We start from the raw sequence: 23,399 nt of genomic DNA on the forward strand, positions 1-23,399 counted from the left end.
GCATCTGACCCAAGGGATGCCATTCCTTCCCACTCCTCCATCCAGGGTTCTCACCACAGACGCCTCTTTCCTAGGTTGGGGAACACATTGCGGCCCCCTTCAAGCACAAGGTCTCTGGTCCCCCAAGGAAACACGGTGCCATATCAATTCCTTGGAGCTGTTGGCGATTTGGAAAGCTCTCTGCGCCTTCAAACCGTGCCTCCAACATTGACACATCCAGGTCCTCACAGACAATACCACAGTTCTCTAGTACATAAACAAGGCGGAGCGCACTCTTCCCGCCTCCTTTCTCTCACTCTACACTTTACAACTGGATCATCGCCAAGGACATTCGCCTGACTGCTCTACATATTGCAGGACAGGACAACCCTCAGCCGCCGCCTCCGGTCCTTTCACGAATGGCAGCTGGCCAGGACAGTCCTACAGCTAATTTTCATCCAGTGGGGCTGACCACAGATTGACCTCTTCACGCCTCCGGAGAATACAGTTTGTGGACAATTCTGCTCCACAGCTGGGGTTGGACAAGGTTCGCTAGGCACTGCTTTCTTCCTGGTATGGAAGGCGCACCTGTTCTAGCCTTTCCCTCCATTCCCATTCCTCACAAGGGTGATCTCCAAAATCAGATAGGATGCCATGAACTGCATCCCGATTGCCCCTTGGTGGCCCAGACAACCCTGCTTCACGATGCTGTTGTGCCTAGCGCATGGACACCTCCTACCACTACCGCGGATAGACAACTTGTTTTCCTGGGACCAGGGCAAGATCCTTCACCCTGATCTCCATACTCTGAACCTCACGGCTCTGAATACCCACCACATACATTTCCCCACTGATTCCACCGACAGTGCAGGCTGTACTTGATGTGGCGAGGAAACCATCCACGCACCGCTCTTACTCAGCAAAATGGGTGTTTCTTTGGTTCACGACCGACAACTAGTGGACATATTGTTGTCTAGTGGACATATTGTTTTTCCTCCAACATCTGTTCAGCAAAGGCCTGAAGTACTCCTCCATCAGGGTGTATGCTTCAGTGATTTCTGCTATGAGGGGCAACATTGATGGGTGATTAGGGATGGCGAAGAATTCTGCCACGGACCCCAATGTGACCAGATTCTAAAGAATCCGCCCTCCCCCCGGAGTCCATGGCGGAATCTCCGCCTTCAAATACTCACCTCCGCCTTCCTGAGGACCCATCCAGAGCCAGATCTTCCTCATGGCGATCCTGTGGAGCCGCTGGCCAGCTCCGGAGCACCAGCAATACGGCCACCATTGCCGTATCGCTGGCTGAGGGGGACTGCCTTCGGACGCAAATGGCATCCAGTACGCCCTTTGTGACCGTAAAGGTCTTAGATTAAGGTAAATGCAGCCGTAATTGAATCGCCACGGAGTGGATCCAGACAGGTAGGATTCCGGGGGGAGGGACGGATTGCCCCCCCCCCCTCGGACCTGGAGGTGAGTATTTTGTACATCCCTACAGGTGCTCCATATTCAGCCACTCCTTATGCAAGCAATTTCTGCGAGAACTCAGAAACTTGGCTTCTCCACTGAGAGACTTTGTTCCTCAGTGGGACTTAACTCTGGTACTCAACACCCTCACGTCGGTACTGTTGGGACCACTTGCTGCTGTGGACTTGAGGCTGCTCTCTTGGAAGGTTGCCTTCCTGATAGCCGTTACGAAATCGAGGAGAGCGAGTGAACTCTCCGCATTGAGAATAGACTTACCTTACACTGTATTTCACAAGGAAAAGGTGGTCCTGCAGCCGAACTTAGCATTCCTCCTGAAGGTAGTCACGGACTTCCATCTTAATCAACTGATCGTTCTCCCTGCCTTCTTTCCATCCCCGACTTCTGATTTGGAACGACGGCTACACACTCTAGATGTCCAGAGAGTACTGGCCTTCTATACGTCATGGACCGAGCCTTTCCGCAACTCCCAACGGCTCTTCCTATGCTATGGGGGAACCAGTAAGGGCTCACCAGTCTCCCCTCAGAAGCTGGCATCCTAGATCATACTCACCATTGGACTGGTGTACGAGGTCGCTGGGAAACCCCTACCGACTCGAATCCAAGCACACTCGACAAGGGGAGTGTCGACTTCCACTGCCTTTGCAATAGGGGTTCCCATCGTAGACTTGTCTAAGGCGGCCACCTGGTCTAAGCCTTCTACCTTTATTAAGCACTACAGACCGGACATCCGAGCTCGAGCGGATTGTGCCTTTGGCAGGGCTGTGCTTTTGTCAGTACTACATTGAGACACCGACCCACCTCCAGTAAGTTAGCGTGTTACTCGTCCATATGTGTGATGCACGGAGACCACGAAGAAGAAAGTCAGGTTGCTTACCTGTAACTGTAGTTCTTCGAGTGGTCATCTGTGCATTCACACAACCCCCCCACACACACACACTTCGGTGTCAACTGTACTGTTGGTACTGAGGTGTTCTCCTCCTCGGTCTGGGTCTACTTGCAGTCTCAAGGAACTGAGGGGAAGGCAGGAACCCACACTATATATGCCAGAGATGGTGGGGGAGGGGTTCCCGCCAAAAATCTGTGCAGCTTGGAAGTTTCTCGAATGAGTCTCCACGCAGGCGCAGAGCCCGTATGTGTGAATGCACAGATGACCACTCGAAGAACTACAGTTACAGGTAAGCAACCTGACTTTTTCGGTCGAGACATAGCTCAGTGGCCTAGCATACATAAGGTCCTGGGTTTGATTCCTGGCTAAAATTTCTCAGAGGAAAGGGCTGAGAAGATACACATATGTCTGAGAGTGTACAAGCCAGTCCCCATGATTGGCAAATGAACCAGTAGTCTTACTTAGATAATTTTGTGACTCTTTCATGCCTCAGGATGACTTATTTAGCCTGGCCTCCTTCATGCCATCCATCTACCCCCTCCCCATCTGCATTTGGTTGACTGCCAGTATTTTCTGATAGTTGTCCCAAGACACCTTGTTATCAGTGTCTCCTACCAGGATTGTTAGACAGTAGAGTGAAGGTGCAAGTGGGTGTTAGTATCTGGAGTCCTGAGGCAGGGTATCCATACGATTCTGGGAAGAGGAGTTATATTCATCAGCCTTTCGTTTATTTTGTTTTTCCATGGTTATTAGGGGTGTATTTGTCCAAAGTGATCAACATCATTCCCCCCTTGTGCTCTTACTTCTCTAGAGCAGGTCTGGGGAATGTGTGGCCCTCCCAATTGTACTAGCAATGTAGAGGGTCAGACTAAGTAGCCTCATGCCTCATGTTTTTGCTGAGCTCTTTCTCCCTCAAATACATTTTGCAAGCTAAAGAGATGCAGGAATTTCTTATCTTGTCAACAAGGCTAAGGTCAGAGTTATCATGTTCTCTGCTTATCATGCCCTATAACTCATTTCCTGTGCTATAAACACACTAGAAGAGAACATGCTGAATACTGCAAAACCACACAGAAAGGGGAGGGGGAGTTTTTTTCCTATGTGTCATAATGTCTATAAAAACAATTTGCTGATGTACCTCAGGGCTTTTGGCACTTTGGGAGTTATCCCAGCCATAAAGCCCGCGCGTTAATAAAGAAGAACTCTTTTTCCTTCACTCCGTGGTTTCTCTGACTCTGATTTCTGCAACATAAATGGTGCCATGATTCGGATGTGGGAGGCTCTGAGACAGAGAGGTGGCAGTTGCCTGCTCTTAATTGCCGCGCCGGGAGGGAGAGCTCGGCGCATGTCTCCCTTTCTTGGCGCCACTGACCTTTTTGTCGGGTGAACGGGAGACCGCCTGCGCCGGCACTGCCTGAACGGCTGTGAGCGTCAACAGAACCTCAGACAGCGAAGGAAGGAACTTGAGCCCAGCCCACATTGACGTTGAAATTGAGTTGAAGCCCATATTGCAGCCTACGGGATATAGGCAAGCATATGAGGAAAAAATAGGGCCCTGCCTTCATGGGAAAGGCAAGTGTGGAATTGGACCCCACCATTAGGAGAAAGGCGACTGTAAGTATACGTATACAAGGGGAACCAACCCAGTTGGGGTGGAAGGGGGACTTGATCACTCCCCGAGCAAGCCCTAGTACTCAGCAAGGCGCTGAGGAAACAGCTTGGCTCTAGTGGAAAAAGTGGGATAGTGGGAGGCAGGAACGTATAAATGAAGTGTTGAAAAATTGTGTGAGTGGCTACTGCGGTTCCTGTCGCATACCGTTGATCGTCCGGGTGCCCAGGCTAGTAGCGAAGTGCATGGTGTAAAAATTCCTCTTGTGTCGGCCAGTGAGACCCCTTACTCGCTGACCAATCCCCTTCCCTCTTTGTGTCCATCCTCATCTTAAGTGGGAGGCTATGGGAGTTGGGGGAAGCAAGACTTGCACCCCCTTGGGATGTATGTTAAAAATAAATAAATAAAAGGATTCAGAATAGAGAGAGGAAACAGCAAAAAAGCTCAAGGCCGAGCTGAGAAAAAAAAAGAACAAGATCTGAGGCTGTTAATTAGAAATTACAATTAGTTGGTGAATTACAACTCCCATCAGCCCTAGCTAGCATGGTCAATGGTGAGGGATACAGTCCAACAACATCTGGAGGGCCACACAGATTAAATTCAGAGTGGTGCAGTGCCATATGGCACAGCTTGGTATACATATAAGATCTGTGATGATGTGCTGTGATTGCCTGTAGAGTTGGTCAGATGATATTCTCCCTGGAGCTGGGGCACAGAGACAGAGGACAGATGACCATCACCTACGTTCTTTCATTGCCAATTCTTCTGCACATGTAGTATTACACCATTTGGGGGAGTGGGACTGACCCGTAAGTGAGCATAGGGTTCTGTACTTCAGCTTCTCTCCTGCTATGGCCCCAACTCTCTGTAGTTCCATCAGCATATTAGTCAAGACAGTTGTAGCCTCTTACAGGAATGCCAGCATACATTTATTGCTATTCTGGCATTACTTTTTTCCATGAAGCCAGGGTGTGCAATTGTATGCCCACGGGCCAAATCTGCCCCTCCAGGGTTTCTCAGTTGGCCACACCTTCTTCCATTAGCCTCACCTCCTTTCCCCTGACCACCAGTCATGTTGTGGTTTTCCAGCTTTTCTGCAGTTCTTTTCCCATTCTAAAAGGCTAGAATACCTCTCCTAAAGCTTAGTTACTGGCAGTAAGATGTTGAAGTGAAAATAGGCTGTTATTTTTGGTATTCTAGCCTTGCCCCTTTTGCCTTCGGTCTCACCCATCACTGGAATGCTCCAGGGATTTTGCCAAAATTGAATTCAGCTCTCAGTCAGGAAGAGGTTCCCCATCCTTGCTATGAAGCATTGTGCTCCGCTGGCACAAGTAGGATTTAGGACCAATCCCGTGTGACCCAGCAGGTGTAACCCAGGAACAGAATTTCTCTGTCACTCTGTTTTTTGGTTGTCAAAGGCCATTTGACGAAGATCGATGATATTGATTACAATTCCAGATTGAAATCTACAGTAGACACTTTTCTAGAAAAACAATAAGAAGCGAGCGGTCTTTCTGAGCTTGTGACTTAGCAAGAGGTGGAGAATTTACATCTGTTTTTATCATAATCATAAACAGAAAAGATGAAAAATATGTGCCTACAAAGATCTGTTTAAATTGTTGAAAAGGGCAGGCAAATATCCAAAAGCAAGCTATTGAGGAAGCTTTTAACATTTAACTTACTATGAAATAGTTGCACTTTAGGGAGTGGGGGATAAAAATTTTCTAAGGTGACATAAGCAAAACAAAAGGTTATTATTTATGCCTTTCTATTTCATTGGTGAACACTGTGTAGTTTGGCCCAATCTAATGTCGGGTAACTAACTAGAAAGCACTTCTGTCAGAATATATCTCTCAGAGTTAGTAAATCTCTTTTTTTAGTGACTGGGTATTTGCTTTAGCCATTTATGTTTTGTCATTTTTTTTCAGTGATGTATACTATTATGTATTTGCTGTATAACATGCATATATAAAGGATAATGCAAGGTTAGCGGGCGGGGTCTGAAAGAATTTATTTTATACTTGAAAAGCAGAAGTTTTCACTACTAAAAGTATTTACCTTTTAGGGGGTGGCGGGGAATCATATTTACATTAAAAGCAGTCTGATGGAGACCTTGAAATTTCAGAAGTTGGTGCAAGGGGACATTATTCAAGAAAAAGCAAGAGTCATGGTTCCGTGTGATCGAAGGAATGTCTTTAACAATTTAAGTAATAAAGCATTCTTACGTGATTTTCTCTGGACAATCAGGGATGTAATTTTGTAGCAAAGAAAAGAATGTGGGAAATCCGTTGACACAGAGGCTTGCTGAGAATTATTAATGCATTTTATAAAGGCTGGTTAAGGAGAGCTAAACAATGTAATTGTTTTGGAGATACGTAATAATTAGGCTTACGTTGTGCGGCCACTTGTGGTATTGCTCAATGCTCTGCACTTAGTTTCTGGGTGCCTGTTCATAAGCCATAGGATAATTTGGCATACTGATTTTATTTGGTAGGGTACATTATGTGCTTTCAGCAATCATCATTAAGAGTCTTCAAAAATGTGAGTTAGCCCTTAATAAAGAGGATCTGGAAAGAGGCCTTCCTCCAGCTCATATGTCTTGTGGTGACGAGGGCTAAATGACAACATTATGACAATGACATAATGATGAGGGCCAAAGAGACAACTTCCTTACCCGTCAATATTTTTTTCCCTGCTTTAACCCTTTACAGATTGTATAGTTTGATGTAGGTCCATCTACGCCTTCTCTTTAGTTTTAGTTTGCTGGTCACCACGCTTGACCTAAATGTGAATGATACAAGCAGCGTTGCCCAGTGTTCGTTTGTTTGTTCTTCATTTAAAGTATTTTTATCCTCTTCAAAAGGCTCCCAAAGTGGCTAACAGATCAGTTAAAAAAAACAAGACAATCCCTGACCTCAGGCTTTCAGCTGAAAGACAAAGGAACAGGGGACTGGAATGGAAGAGGGGAAAAGGCAAGCTTAGACAATAGTTCTTAAAGTTACAAGGCAAGCTCAGACCATTACAGCAAGAGAAGCAACCATAGTGGTTGCTCCCCTGACCCCCAAGCATGCCATGCGCATGACCACTATTTGCATTATTCCCTATGCTGTAGTGTGGGTTGGCATGTTGTCCAAACCCAGCATGTGGGGGGAAGGGAATCGTACCCACCCTACCATTCACAACACGCTGTAGAGGTTGTAGGGCAGAAGAACCCCCACTGCACCATGCACCAGGGTTGAACTACGCGCCAACCCATGCTGCAGTGTGGGGAATAATGCAAATGATGGGGCAGGAGAAGCAGCCACAATGGCTGCTTCCCTTGCTGTGATTGTCCGAAGCCAGTTACAGAGTTTTCACAACAACTAGCTGGGATGGAAACAGTGCAGTTCAGTTTTGCCTCATTAACCTTATGGCATGAAGTGGTTTCTGCCTTGACATATAACACATCCAAACAGAATTTCCTGAACAATGGTGCAAATCTGAGGACTCTAAACCATGTTAATTTACAACTAAATAGAATATTATTTACAGAGTTTCATTCTTACAGGCAAACTTTGCATCTCGTCGTCTTGTTATATATATTTTGCAAGCTTTCTTTTTTACCTATATTTATTTTATTTCTTAAATTTCTTAATTGCCCAGCTGGCCAGTCACCCAATCACTCTGGGCGATGTACAATAATACAACAGTTTAAAACAATAAAATTCCACATTAAAACATCGTATTTCTAAAAATACCATAACTCACCCCAAATGCCTGCCTGAACAACCACGTTTTTAATGCGTGGCGGAAGCTCATTAAAGAGGGGGCATGGCAGAGTTCCCTAGGGAGGGAGTTCCACAGAGTGGGGCCACCACAGAGAAGGCCCCCTCCCTCGTCCTCACCAGCCTAGCTGTCCTGGCTGATGGGACAGAGAGAAGGCCATCCGAGGCTGATCTTGTTGAGCAGCCTGTCTGGTGTTGCTGGAGGTGCTCCTTAAGATAGGCTGGGCCGGAACCATATAGGGTTTTAAAGGTCAAAACCAACACCTTGAATTTGGCCCAGAAAACAACTGGTAACCAGTATTTTACACATTCCTATGGAGGGAATGTGTAAATACTTCCATATAAGATATTCCTTATGACATGACAGTTTGAAGTTAACAGCACAATCCTATACATGTCTCCTTAGAAATAAGTTCCATTGAATTCAGTGAGGTACACTCCCAGATAAGTGGGCATAGGATTGCAGCTTTAGTATGAGAACACAGGAAGGTGCACACTGGACAATGCTGTCTTCTCGTTTTCTTTCCAGCGTTTCTCCTCTCTGTTTCACTTTGGCCCAGCCTTGCCCTCACACACACACACACACACACAGTGGCAAACAAAAACAATGTGCTTATGACTGATAGGTCGAAGCAAGGTTTGCTAGAAACTGGGTTGAAAAAAATCCATTCTTTTAAAAATCTAATTGTTTGGATTTATTTTAAGCAGCTATTCTTATCCATACTGCTATATTGTTTTTCTCTCTTAACTCTCTGCCTTGCTTGGCCCAACTCCACCACCACATAAGCCTAGAACAACAGTCCTGTCTAGCCTGTGTCATTGCACATGTGACTAGTCAGAGAAATTGAAAGCCCAGAACTTTGCAGGACCCAGTGTTCCTTCTGCCATTCTCCATCCTCCCCTCCCCATCTTCCACCTCTCCAGTCTCTTCTCTCAAGACCCTGGTGCCCTCCATGGTGCTCCTGTCTCCTTCAACCCTGGCTGTCGTGCTCCAGCTTCTGCCGCTCCAGCCCCATTCCCTGGGCTGCTTCCTTGATCTGCAACAGTTAACAGTTTAACTACAACAGTTAAAGTCCTACCATGCATTTGGAGACATGGATGATGGCATGTTCTCTTGAAGCAATCTATTCTTTAGAGTTGTTTTTTTCTCAAACTCTTTGCATGTGTAGTCAGTGTTGGGAGTTTTTATTAGAGGCTGGAGCACTGACAATGGGTTGTTTTTCTTTTCAGTCAAGTTGACATGATAGTTCATCAGTTGGCACTTTTCCCTCTTCTTGAAATGGACAGTTACCAGAAATTCCTAGTTCATTATGAAAGTGCAAATTTTCTATGAGTATAGAAAATCCTCTTGTATTTAGTGAAAAGCTTTGATTTGTTTTTTTTCAGTCACAATAAATGTAGAAGTTGATCCTGGAGGGAATGTGTGTGTGTGTGTGTGTGTGTGTGTGTAGAGAGAGAGTATATTTGCATTCTGTTTCATTTTTGATTAACAGAATTTGTTAAAGAACGTGTGAAAAGTTATGGTTTTGACAATGGAAAAAGGTTTTGGCTCAGCACTGTGAATGTCTTACTCTAAATACTACTTTCTTAGACATTAACTCTTTTCCTTGAGACGATTAGATTCCTTGTTTCACTTTTTGTAACTAGTCCGTAATCTAACAGTTCTGTAAATTGGGGAGCGGGAGGGGTGGCAAGGGTCAGTAATTGCATCACTGATTTCCTCACAATCTTTGTTAGATCAGACAGTCGTATAATTGTACTTGGTGACAGAATATACTATATCTAAAATATCTCAGATAGATGCCTAACAGAATTTCCTGGAAACCCTTCAATAAAGGGATTTGCACAGTCTTTCTTAAGCAGCCAGTGGCTGAATTGTTCTTCCATCTGTGCAATACTAGAGATAGAGAATAGCAGTGCCTGTGTTTTTTCTCCTTTTGTTTCTCTGTCTTAGGAAGAAGGAGTATGCTGTCTGTAGAAGGATGGTTATACTGTGTAATTCAGTATTACTTTAAATGTGGAGGTATATTGAGTTAAGAGTATACAGTGACCAATCATTTCAAACTTGAATGCCTGGAATTAGGCATAAGAACATAAAAAGAGCCATGCTGGATCAGACCAAGTGTCCATCTAGTCCAGCATTCTGTTCACACAGCAGCCAACCAGCTATCGACCGGGAACCCACAAGCAGTGCATGAGTGCAACAGCAGCCTCCCACCCATGTTCCCCAGCAACTGGTATACATAGGCTCACTGCCTCTGGTACTGGAGCTAGCACATAGCCATCAAGACTAGTAGCCATTGATAACGTTTTCCTCCAGGAACTTGTCCAACCCCCTTTTAAAGCTATCCAAATTGGTGGCCATCACTACATCCTGTGGTAGCGAATTCCACAGTTTAACTATGCGCTGTTTTCTGTCCTGGATCTCCTACCAGTCAGCTTCATAGGATGACCCCGGGTTCTAGTATTTTGACTGAGAGAGAAAAATGTCTCCCTATCCACATTGTCCACACCATACATAATTTTGTAGACCTCTATCATGTCTCCCCTTACCCTCCTTTTTTCCAAGCTAAACAATCCCAGCTGTTGTAACTTTCTCTCATAGGGGAGATGCTCTAGGCCCTTGATCATTTCAGTTGCCCTTTTCTGCACTTTTTCCAGTTCTACAATATATATATATTTTAGGTGTGGTGACCAGAGCTGTACACAGTATTCCAAGTGTGGCTGCACCATAGATTAGTATAGGGGCAGTAGGATATTGGCAGTTTTATTCTCAATTCCTTTTCTAATTATGCCTAACATGGAGTTTGCCTTTTTTTACAGAGGCCACACACTGGGTTGACATCTTCTCTGGAGATGTCTCTGGAGTTCATGCTAAAAATAATACCCCTAAATAATAAAAACACAATCCTTTGATTTCTCAAAGTACAGATCACCAGTGAGTATATTAAACAATAGTGACACACAGGATTCAGCAGAGAGGTTCCACCCATTACAACTGGACAGGGAAAATATTCCTGTTGTTCTAGCACTGACCCAAATTCAGACTTTTTTTGGATGCAGAGGCATCACTGTTGGATGCAGAGGCATCACTGTTGTTCTAGCACTGCCCCAACAGTAACACGTTTTCCACAGCTGATTGTAAAACAAGGCAATTCTTCGGGACAGAGGCAGAGAGTGAGGCAAGACAGCAAGAACTGTTGCAACCTGTGCTACTGCTACTCCAGTGTCGATACAATAGTATGCCTGCGGTAACAGGAACAGTGACTGTATAGGGGTTGGCCCACTTCCCTAGCATAACATATCACTTAAATCACATCAGAAAAAGCCTTTGATCTAACAGCCAGTTTAGATCAAATCAAAGTTAGTGGAGATGATATGCACCCATTTTCATCAGGTTTCATATTTGTTGGAACACAAAGATGAAACTTGGTAGATTGTAAACAATCTCAGAAATGCAGAGCCAACACCATCTTTGAATAGTACTGGTAATTTTTCAGTATGGCTGCAATAGACACAAGAAGAGTAATTCTTCTGAAACTTTATGCACCAAAAATGACAGGATTACACGCACATACATACATTCAGAACAATATCCTATGCAAGAGAACGGCTCATTCATAAAATTTGTACAATCTAGGCATGAATGTCACTGTTTTACAGTATCTACCCTAGTTTTACTGCAGGTATATTGTATTAAAACAATACAGATGATGTCTGACAGCCATTTGTTTGCTTGTAATGTGCACTAATTATTTCATTATTAGCACAGTTCTCTTCAATGTCTTAAAATTCTTCACATAGCCTTGCAATCATCCAGTTACTTAAAAGGGCATTATTTTGCTTTTGGTCAATGTCAGTGGCTGAAAACAGGTTTTATAATTTACGCACAACAAAATTTCTGTGGTCAGATTGCTCAGCAGCAGATCAGTTTGGTTTTGGCAATATAAGCATTTGATGTAAGTAAATTATATGTCTGCAGTTTTGATGGTCAAGACTGAAAAACCAGGGTGTTACTTTGGAAAAGGCTTCTTGACATTATATGAAATCTCCCTCTTGTAGTGTGACTAAAATACAAAAGCCACAGTAGCTTTGGTGTGGTGTAGAAATCTGAAACTGAAATGGAACATGTTGCTAAGCTTTTATCTTGTACCACTCATTGAACTGAACAGGTTTATTGCCAACTTGATATACTTCATAATATAACAAAATGTTCAAGATGCACACTTTTAACTTCAGCTTTATTCTTTTGATATGGACACCTTTCAAAAATATTGGCCATCACAGGTGATGCAGTCTTGGCTTGTGTGAGGTAGGACTGCTATCAAGCCACTATCTTTGAGTCATGTTCCAATCATGATATGCATGTCCAAATAGTAGAAAAACAGTTTCTGTTGCCAAGATGTCACTAGAGCAACTTCTTAATATTCCGTATTGATGGGATATTAATTTTGTTCTTTCGAAGGAATTCAGTTCGGCAGCCATGTTAAAAATGACCAGAAAAAATCAGAACTTATTATGGCACCATGTGTACGATTGTTCATAATATCTACAAGAACATCTCTGCCCATTTTTATGCTTACCTCATGAAAGGAAATAATCTTACACATATCCTATGTATTAACTACATAGTATAGCAATAATACAGTTTCCACCAGGTCAGGCTTTTAGGATTCTGTTCAACACTCTACAGCCATGCAGTAACACCATAGGCAGTCTATTTACTTGTGTGCGTAAGGTTCTTGCTTGAAATCTTATTCCTGTACTCAGACATTAATTTATTAGTCTAATTTTTGGTCCCCTAGTCTGGAAAATCTGGTCTCTGTGTGTGGTTTCTGTTTATTTTAGCTTCTTATGTGCTTTTCCCCCTTTCTGAAACTTATGAAACAGCTTTTCCTCAGGAAAAATTTGATGGTATAGTAGATTTTGGATGTCATTTTTTTGCCCTCGGCCTACTTCTGGTTTTAATAATTGAAAACTACTGTTCATTATTTACATAAATCCATCTATCTTGGTCTTGCTTTCTTTAACCTTTCCCCTCTTGAGAATTTCAGGAATTCTCTGACTTTCCTCTGAGAAATCCTAGCCTTTTTTTATCTGAGACCTAGGTTGAAATGCTTGGTAATTTTGAAAGGGGGTGGGGAGGGAACTAATGACTGTTTAAACAGTTATTTTTTCTTACTTTCATATAGAGTTTGCCATTTTCAACCCTTTTAAAACAGGCATGCAGTTAGGAAAATATACACTTTTATTTAACATTTAGCTTTTTAAGTGGCAGGCTGTAAATCTCCACATGCAAAATGGAAGGGTTCTTTTAACCTAATAAGAAAAAACACACATGCCCCAAAGGCCAGTTATTTCAAATACATTTCCAGGATTCTATTCTGCTGAGTTTTTTTCCTCTTCTTTTAATAAAGACGTGTCACAACCGGAGGCGTTACACGCTATTCTAAATGACCCCTGCACAAACCTCCCACATTCCAAATCCTTTACTCCACAGCTGTGAACATCAGCCAATTCAACATTCACAGTCTTGACTGATCTCTCTCTCCCTCCCTCTCTCCCCTTCTCCCTTTTGCAATCTGTATGGTAAGAAATGTTTTACATTAGGCAGTCCTCATTATTTTGATCATTGAGATGTCTTTTTTTAAGTATTTAGTTGTGCTTAATTAATTAGACATTTCTGTGTAAGAACTGCCCTAGTTACCTACAATGGGTGGGATTGGATCGCTCTTAAACTGCACTGTGAGAGCACAATGCCACTCAGTGCAAAGAGATATCCATGCACTGGCAGGCAAGAGACTACCAGTGTATCCAATACTTTTATGGAAGTCATAGTCAGGTCTCCCAGGGTGATACTCAGACCCTCAACTCCAGTGTCCTTTGCCGTTCCCTTTCTTACTGAACTACCAGGCAGCCTATAGTGCTGCCTGCTGTAAGCTTCCATTCTTCCATGTTCATGTCCCCCACTCCCCTGTCAAATGCTGCTTCCCCTCAGATGGGGGCAATACAGAGTGCTGTACAGTGTTGTAGTATTTGTCTGTGTGAAGGTGAAACAATAGTTCCTGGCTGTGTCTGGCTCTCTATGCCTGCCTTCTATCCACAGTGCCAAGGAATCACCACCTGATGGGGAGGTTCTGTGTTATCTTTCTGGCTTCCTGGTTACATTATATGTGTCTGTGTAATGGATTGATTGGTTCTTTTCATATATAGATGGTGTGGCCAGGGGCGGGGGGTACATTTTATGTGTGTAGCATCATGATTGTCGATATAGTTTAGAGGGATGTTGTAGGTGCCTTCCAGTGCTACATTTGCTTTTGTTTCTACAGCTTTTGCTGGTCCATTGTGTCATCTGCTGCTGGTTGAGCATGGCAGCATTATGCCAGCATTAGCCCTGGTGGACTAGCTGCCCAGCATACCAATGCCGTATAATTGCCCTGCCTGCATGTCACCCCCCCCACACACACATACACACACTCACACCTACCTATTAAGATTTCTTTTTTCTGGAGGGGTGTGAGCTTTAAGAACTGCATGTATTGGGGCTTCAACAATTAGCATGTAAGCACAAAAAGTAGTGCATAGGATTCTGTTTAATGATATCAAGTGCTAAATTAGGCAGTGCAAGGAGCTGAGATAAACTAGCAATGGACCCAGCTTTATACAGGCTGGAATCCCCCTTAGCAAAACTTTTAAGCAAATTTATACAGCTGTCAGAGTTCAACACATTGTGCCTACCCTGTCTGAGTGAAGGCCTGCCTTCTGGCACCCCCGTAGCCTCCTGAGGGGGGGTTCTACTCACTTCATTCCCCTGAAGGGGTCTGCCCCATAGCAGGAGAGGAGGTGGTAACTATATAACTCTGTCCCTTGGCTTTCTACTCTCCTGTAGCTTCGAACTGTATCAACTGCAAAGCTATGTGCTGGTTAGGAAAGTCTGCCACCTAGTGACTGAAGATGTTACTGCAAGCCTCAAAGACGCAGACACATTTAAATTAATTAATGCATTTTAAAAACAAAATAACCCTGAGGTGCACACCCCCAGGGTGCCCTTAGTATGTATGCCAACTTTCAGATGTCTAGGTTTCACTGTCTTGGTGCTATGGTGCTGACAGACAGACACACATTGTCCTTTTTATTGTGAGATATGTATGATGTGTAAACTTCTGTGTGTGAGAACAACCTGTAAGTGTGTTGTCTATGTTTGAAAGCTCAGATACTAAAACTATTTACAAATAAGACATGAGTTAGGGTTTGAATTCGCTACACATCCCATCGATTTCCATGTCAGTTGTTCCAGCCATTGTTCCTTTGACTTGGGATTAATAACCTTTTCACTTTTGTTTTTGCTGCCTAGGCTCCTTCAAAGATGGTTCGGCTGCCATTGAGACCTGGAGCTCTAATGCCACAATGAGGACTTACACACGGGGGGCTCCTAGTGTGTTTTTCATACATATGGTTTGCTTCGCACTAGTTCATAGCACCGACAACAATCCAAGCACTGTGGTTCCTTTCGTCAATGCCAACTACAATAGCTACCCGATGCTCTACTTTTCCAGAGAAGAGATGCAGGATTTGCGATTCAGGGCAGCCACTACACACCAACACATCGCAGCTCGGTTGATGGAGGCTGTACAGATAATGCTATCAAGTCCTTTGGAGTACCTTCCTCCTTGGGATCCCAAAGACTTCGGTGCTCGATGGAATGAAATTTATGGCAACAACTTGGGTGCCCTGGCGATGTTCTGCATACTTTATCCAGAGAACATGGAAGCCATCAACATGGCCAAAGATTACATGGAAAGAATGGCAGCTCAGCCTAGTTGGTAGATTTTTGTCTTTGTTTTTACTGTACAAATCGGTTCAAACCTAATTCATATGAAGAGTTAGCAAGGAAATAGGTAGAAAGTTCTGGGCGCCTTTCCTAGTTTTGTTTTCATGGGCACGCATTTTTCAGAGACAATACCCAAAACACCTATGACAAATGCTTATAGCTTTTTCCAAACTATACTTGCTTAAGCTGGATATTTCTATTTCAGAGAAAAAGCCGCCTTGGGCACCCAGTCTGGAACATACTCCTAGCCCTTATTTATTTTTTTATTTTTATATATTTATTTATTTATTTAAAAAAATAACATTTGTTTCCCACCCTATATCATTAAGATCTCAGGGCAGCGTACAGATAAAATCAATTTGAACAGTATAAAACAATAAATAATATAAACAACTAAAAACATATCAAACCATTAAAAAAGCTAATACCAATTAAAATCTAAAACAATAAAACAGTGTGCTACTTCAGGGAATGCATTTTGCCCTCAAAGGCTTTGGTAAAAAGCCATGTTTTTACTTGGTGCCAAAATGAGACCAATGTCTGTGCCAATCAGGCCTCCAAGGGGAGGGCATTCCACAGCCAGGGTGCCACAGCAGAGAAGGCCCTCTCCCACATTCCACCATAGCGTATGTCTCACATTGGTGGGACGCAGAGGAGGGCCCTTCCAACAGATCTCAGTTCTTGGGCAGGTATATATAGGGAGAGGCGCTCCCTCAAATATTGAGGTCCCAAGCCTCTTAGAGCTTTAAATGTCATCACCAAAACCTTGAATTCTGACCGGAAGCATTTTGGAAGCCAGTGCAGTCCCTTCAAAACTGGTGTTATATGATTTTTATTAAGATGTTCCAGTCAGCAACCTAGCTGCTGCATTTTGCACTAGCTGCAAATTCCAAGTCATCTTCAAGGGCAGCCCCATGTAAAGTGCATTGCAGTAGTCTAATCGGGACGTTACCAGTGCATGTACTACTGTGACTAGGTTATCCCTGTTCAGGAAAGGCCATAGAGCTGGCGGATCAGCCGAAGCTGGCCCCAAGTACCACAGAGTCCACCTAGGGCTCCAGTGACAGAGATGGATCTCGGAGTAGTCCCAAGCTACGTACCTCCTCCTTCAGGGGGAGTGCAACCCCATCCAGAACAGGTCGCTTACCCAATTCCCAGACTTGGGAACCACCAATCCACAGAGCTTCCGTCTTGTCAGGATTTAGCTTCAGTTTATTGGCCCTCATCCAGCCCATCACAGCCTCCAGGCACTGATCCAGCACCGTCACTGCCTCAGCTGACTGACGACAGGGAGAAATAGAGCTGAGTATCATCAGCATACTGGTGACACCCCATCCCAAAACTCCTAATGATGTCCCCCAATGGCTTCATATAGATGGTGAACAGCGTGGGGGATAGAAGCCTGTGGCACCCCACAGCTTAATAGTCATGGGGTAGAACAGGAATCCTCCAATACCACTGTCTGGAATCGGCCCTGCAGGTAGGAGCGGAACCACTGTAGTGCAGTGCCCCCAACTCCCATCCCGCAGAGCCGATCCAGTAAGATGCCTTGATCAGTGGTGTCAAAAGCCACTGAGAGATCCAAGAAGATTGACAGGGCAGCACTCCCCCTGTCTTTCATCTGGAGTAGGTCGTCAGTCAGAGCAACCAAGGCCATTTCAGTGCTGTATCCTGGCATGAAACCAGACTGAAATTACTGATACAGTGGTTAATGTTACATAGTTTATGAGTAGCTAATTTCAGAATGGCTGCTATTTCACATCAGCTGATTGTAGGTACATATGAATATAGGAAGCTGCCTTATACTGCGCCAGACCCTTGGTCTATCTAGCCCAGTATTGTTGACACTGACTGGCAGCAGTTCTCCAGGGTTCCAGGCAGGAATTTTTCCAGCCCAACTTGTAGATGCTGGGGATAGAACCTGGGATTTTCTGCATGCTAAGCAGGGGGCTCTACAACTGAGCCACAGCCCTTACCCCTCAGGCATATTTCACCACTGAACTGTGTAATCAGGAAAAGAAATTAAAAAAAAAAACAACTTCTGAAATATTAAAAAGATGGCCATCGTTGCCATATTTGCATGGAGTGGCCCTTCTGTGTTGAAAGCTTTTGGAAGTGGCTGATAGAAATAGTTCGATATTCTTGTTTCCATTTGTCATGCTGCTTTAATTCCTTCCTTGGCCTTCATACAATTCTAGTAAAGTAACTAGATCCTGACAGATATCTTTATATAAAAACTAATCAAATTTACAAAACTGGATCAACCCAATTATGCAAGTCTTTCAACAAGTGCGCAACAGGAAATGTTGAAATTTGGGTGATAGATGGAGTGGGAGGAAAGAAAAATTAGGCCATGATAGTGTTCAAACTTTGCTGTGAGGCTTGCAGATAGAACCTAGCTACTGCTGTTATGTCTGATTTTCACCTTTTCCCATGCTTACTGAACTCAGCTGTAACAAAATAATTGCCCAGCCCTGGTTCCAGTTATCGGGCTTTTAGAATGCTATTATTGTAAAGTGTGAAAGTAAACTTTGTTTTCTTTAACCTTATCTAGGCTGGATCACTTGTATTATAAAGTGTTTCATTGATTTAAATAATGTTTTGTTTCTCGCACTTGGAATGTAGCTTGAAATCCTATCTTCTGCTTGCGTATCTTGCATTTGAAATTGATTTTTTTAGTTGTTGAGCTTGGTATATCCTTTCCACTAAGTGCCTCTTTGGCTGCCTCTTTCGAAACAGAGCATATCTGACTGATTTATATTGTCAGTTAAAGGCTATTGTATTCCCCCGCGCATACAGTTTATGATTTTTTGGGAACCAGTACATGTTGCATCATTATCACTGTAGAATAATAACAACAGTGTCATCACATAGCAGCATAAAATCCAAAGCAGTTTACAAACTACAGGAGAGAGAGAGAGAGAGAGAGAGGGTGGGAGAGAGGGAAATGGAAGGATAACAAGGGATGGATGTACTAAACCTGCAGTCCTAAACACATTTACTTGGGAATAAGCCCCATTAAACACAGTGGGACTTACTTCTGGGTAAAGAAGCATAGGATTGCACTGTGAGGGTTTGTTTAGAGTGGGGTGAGGATTGAAGAAGAAGCCAGAGATTTTCATGGAAAATGTGGATTTTGAGTAGACATTTGAAGGGACAGAGATACAGCAACGACAAAAACATTAAAAAAAATGAAATTAAAACCTTTGCTTGGTGGGCATCTTTAAATCAGCTGGATGTGCACTGCCTTCCATGTCCTGACAAGTTAAGACATAGGATATAAAGTGTGTCACACAGTTCCAAACCTTGCAGTTGAATGGAATAGTGAAGCAGTGTGGTAAGGAGGAACAATGTGGAATGCTCCCATTCGCATTCTCACTCACTTTTGATGGGCTTTCCCACAAAAAGGCCACAGACACTGGATATTTCAAGTTCCTGCCAGGGGGATGCAAATAAAGAGGTTGCCACAACTGGCCTGAAGACCTTGTGTTATACAAGCATAACACCTACTCAAGTATATTGGCTTTATGAGATCCTGGTGCAGCCCTAGTAGATCAACAGGTTAAGTGTCTTCTCTAGAAAAGTGTCCATCTTGCTTGCTTGGGTGTGGGAGAAAATGTTGCCTTTTTATCAATGTGTTAGCATAACCCCACTGATTTTAAAGTTCTAAGAAAGCAGGGTCTATTTTTGTTTTGTTTTTTGAAAGCTGTATCATTCCACCTCATTTCAGGAGATGGAAGGTTTCACATCTGGCTTTCTCATAAAGCTTTATTGGGAGTTTGATTGGGTCAACGGTGTGTTTGGATTCACATTCCACTGAGATGATTTTGGCACTAAAGAAATTATCTCAAGTATCAAGTAATTTTAAGATTCAGGTCTACAAGAAGCAAAATCTGAAACAATTATATTTTAAAACCTTTGTTGCATCAGTGAATTATGTATGATGCTTGTGATGGCATACAATTATATTCGAGCAAAAAGAAAGATATAACGTGCTGTATATGAAACCTAAAACATGAACTCTTTAACAATGCAGTGAACACCTTGAAATTGCTCAGATTTGGGTTTGATTTATATTATGTTCTTTCCTTTGTTGGAATATATTTTAATAGAACATGTATGGCAAAAAGATACAAGTCAGGTTAGCTCTTCTAGTGCTATTACAGCAATAAATTGACAAGATGGAAAGATAAAAACATTCTTTTTGCCTTCATTCATAAGGACTACAGAAAAAAATGAGTAGCTTCTCTCATTGTGACTATATGGTATTAATATCAGGAGCAACAATCTCCTTCAGAATAATTTATTTTTAAATAACGTTTTTTAAAAACATGGTAGTGAAAAGAGAAGATAAATAATATTTTGTAGTTTTATTTTGTCTGTTTTTGAACAATCCCTGCTCGTTGGAAATCCCATAATCCTACCTAAAGTTGTCAGTCAAGCAGTTCCTTGCTATGATAGAATTACAGTGAGGAATTGGCCACAAGACTGGAAAAGGTCAGTTTACATTCCAATTCCAAAGAAGGGCAACGCCAAAGAGTGTTCAAACTACCGCACCATTGCGCTCATTTCACATGCCAGCAAGGTGATGCTCAAAATCCTACAAGCTAGGCTTCAGCAGTATGCGAACCGAGAACTACCGGAAGCACAAGCTGGGTTTCGAAGAGGCAGAGGAACTAGAGATCAAATCGCCAACATTTGCTGCATCATGGAGAAAGCAAGAGAATTCCAGAAAAACGTCTATTTCTGCTTCATTGACTACGCTAAAGCCTTTGATTGTGTGGATCACAACAAACTGTGGCAAATTCTTAAAGTGATGGGAGTACCAGACCACCTTACCTGTCTCCTGAGAAACCTGTACGAGGGTCAAGAAGCAACAGTCAGAACCAGACATGGAACAACCGATTGGTTCAAAATTGGGAAAGGAGTACGACAAGGCTGCATATTGTCACCCTGCTTATTTAACTTATATGCAGAGTACATCATGAGAAATGCCGGGTTGGATGAATCAGAGGTCGGAATTAAGATTGCTGGGAGAATTATCAACAACCTCAGATATGCAGACGATACCACCCTAATGGCAGAAAGCGAAGAGGATCTCAAGAGCCTCTTGTTGAGGGTGAAAGAGGAGAGTGCAAAAGCTGGTTTGAAACTCAATATTAAAAAAACGAAGATCATGGCATCTGGCCCCATCACTTCCTGGCATATAGAAGGGGAAGAAATGGAAGCAGTGACAGATTTTACTTTCTTGGGCTCCAAGATCACCGCAGACGGTGACTGTAGCCCTGAAATTAAAAGACGCTTGCTCCTTGGGAGGAAAGCTATGGCCAACCTAGACAGCATAGTAAGAAGCAGAGACATCACCTTGCCGACAAAGGTCCGTCTAATCAAAGCTATGGTTTTCCCAGTAGTAATGTATGGCTGTGAGAGCTGGACTATAAGGAAGGCTGAGCGCCGAAGAATTGATGCTTTCGAACTGTGGTGCTGGAGAAGACTCTTACGAGTCCCCTGGACTGCAAGGAGGTCAAATCAGTCCATCCTAAAGGAAATCAACCCTGACTGCTCATTGGAAGGACAGATACTGAAGCTGAAGCTCCAATATTTTGGCCACCTAATGCAAAGAGAAAACTCCCTGGAAAAGACCCTGATGCTGGGAAAGACTGAAGGCAAAAGGAGAAGGGGACGGCAGAGGATGAGATGGCTAGATAGCATCACGGATGCAATGAATATGAACTTGAGCACGCTCCGGGAGAGAGCGCAGGACAGGAGGGCCTGGCGTGCTATGGTCTGTGGGGTCACGAAGAGTCGGACACGACTGAACGACTGAACAACAACAACAACAATTAAGTTACTACAGATACGGATCCTTGCTCGTTCCTAGTTTTCTTCTTTAGATACATTTAAAGGACAAACTCTTAATGTGTATCCTTTTTCCTTACCGCCTTTACAAATCAACTTTATTATATTTGACTATCATTTTTATTGACCTCTATAAACACAGCTTCTAACACGACCTACATTTTATTATATAAAACTGGATGGTGGGAATGGGACACTACAGGGAAAAAGTAATAGCCATGCAGTTGCTGAAGGATGATCTACTAAAATGGTTTGTCAACTGTTTTTGTTACTATTTTCACATATCTAAAAACTGGTTAACAGTTAAAAATTCTCATTACTTAGCAATTGAGGTTATGCTAAAGCAGCCTTCCCCAACCTGTTGGCTGGGGAGGATGGGAGTTGTAGTCTAACACATCTAGAGGACACCGGGTTGAGAAAGTCTATTGTAAAGTATGGGATACACAGCAGGACTTGACTTGACTGAAGCTGTAACCCACCTATGCTCAACCATAATTGGAAGAGTGAATGTACCTCAACCACTCTTAGCCACATGCCGCCATCTCTGGCTCAAATGTTATAGGTGCATCAACCCACCCCCTTTTTCGCTTGACTGGTTCATCTTAAAGTCAGTGAAATTGCACCAGAATCAGTGAGTTCGGGGTCTGTGGATTGTTACCAGAAAGTAGATGAATAACCTTTTATCACCTCTGTAGTAGCAATTATTTAGATTTGTTTTCAGAGCTTGAATATTTTCTCATCTAATCCCCATCACCATTAAGTACTCTAGAAAATGTCTTAATCTCCTTCCTTTGAGAAGATTAAAGGAAAGCTTAACATTATAGTGATACATGGTGCAGCAACAATAATTTCAAGAGCTTCCTTTCTTCATCTATCAAAGGCAGTTGGTATACTCAGCTGAAGGCATGGATTGTGACACCCGAACAGTTACCAACTACTATGTTGCCAAGGTATAATATCACTTTGAAAAGCAACAACCAGAAGAAGGTGGGCTGCATCAAAAGCAGAATAATAGAAAAGAGAGACGTTTTCTATAGATGCTCAAAAAAACCTGTTCCTATTTATGACTTCAATATTATTTTCATAAACAGAAGAAAGTAGTAGAGACAATAGAGACTTCAATTTCCAAACTGGTGGTGAAGTTGTGTTTAGGCGGAACAGGTGCTAGTAGACAGAATCAAATGTGTTTCAAGCACAAAATTTTCCTCAGTGAAAACTATTCAACAATTTTCAAACGATATTCAGATCTAATGCAAACTCCCGCCTAGCTATGCTTGAAGAGCAGGTTCTTTATAACCAGCAAAATGTGAATGCCATTTCATTCCTGTTCTTGTTTGTTTCCTACAATTGTGAAAATTGTTTGCATTAGTTCATCTGTGCTGGAGGACACTGATTTGTCCCCCACCCCGAATTGTTGAGTAAATTCCCCTATGGAAGAATTTCTGTGTTTGAAACACATTGGGAAACTTAGGAATGAATGTGCAAGTATATCTTTCTTGTATCCTTGGTTTTACCTTTGGCTTCTGTGCCATTCTTTGAAAAGCTGGACATATTCAGCACCTTTTTGGAAGGTGTTGTATGAGCTTTTCCCAATCTGGTGCCCTCCAGATCTGTTGGACTACAACTCTCATCATCCCTAGGCAGCATGGGAGTTGAAGTCCAACACATCTGGAGGGCACCAGGTTGGAGAAGGCTGTATTAGATGGTCAGTTTCAGGATATGTCCAAGCCAATACTGTTACTTTTCATTCAATTTTCATTGTTAAACTTTAATGCTCTTATACTAACCTTCACACACTTTTTATTTAATTGAGCTTCTTCCTAGAATTTCAAAACAAAACTTATTTGGGGGAGGTTGTTCCTTGGAGTGTATTTTTTAAAGTAATCCTGAATTTATATAATTGAATTATATTCTTGCAGAGTAGAAAGAGTTCATATATTTCCTTGCAATGTAAGAGTTGCAACAGCATTGCTTATTCCTGCA

The 23,399-nt window shown here is 42.9% G+C and overlaps 1 protein-coding gene across 4 annotated transcripts in view; it reads left to right on the forward strand.

Moving 5' to 3' along the window:
• Window positions 1-23,399, forward strand: part of DSE (dermatan sulfate epimerase) — a 68,870-nt gene that overhangs the window by 14,980 nt on the left and 30,491 nt on the right. For 2 of the 4 annotated variants that reach the window (XR_014786659.1, XM_084827350.1), the window contains exon 2: window positions 15,081-15,549. Coding sequence is in view for 2 of the 4 variants with exons in the window: in XM_084827350.1 (XP_084683476.1) it covers window positions 15,134-15,549 (416 nt within the window). In the remaining 2 variants the exon portion in view is untranslated. Of the gene's footprint in view, window positions 1-3,447; window positions 3,968-15,080; window positions 15,550-23,399 lie in introns of those variants that run through there. The other 2 variants (XM_084827351.1, XM_084827352.1) reach the window with 2 other exon arrangements.

The sequence above is a fragment of the Heloderma suspectum genome, chromosome 1 (assembly GCF_057233095.1).
Source record: "Heloderma suspectum isolate Gila_16-S chromosome 1, 16-S_ref, whole genome shotgun sequence".
Classification (NCBI taxonomy): domain Eukaryota; kingdom Metazoa; phylum Chordata; class Lepidosauria; order Squamata; family Helodermatidae; genus Heloderma; species Heloderma suspectum.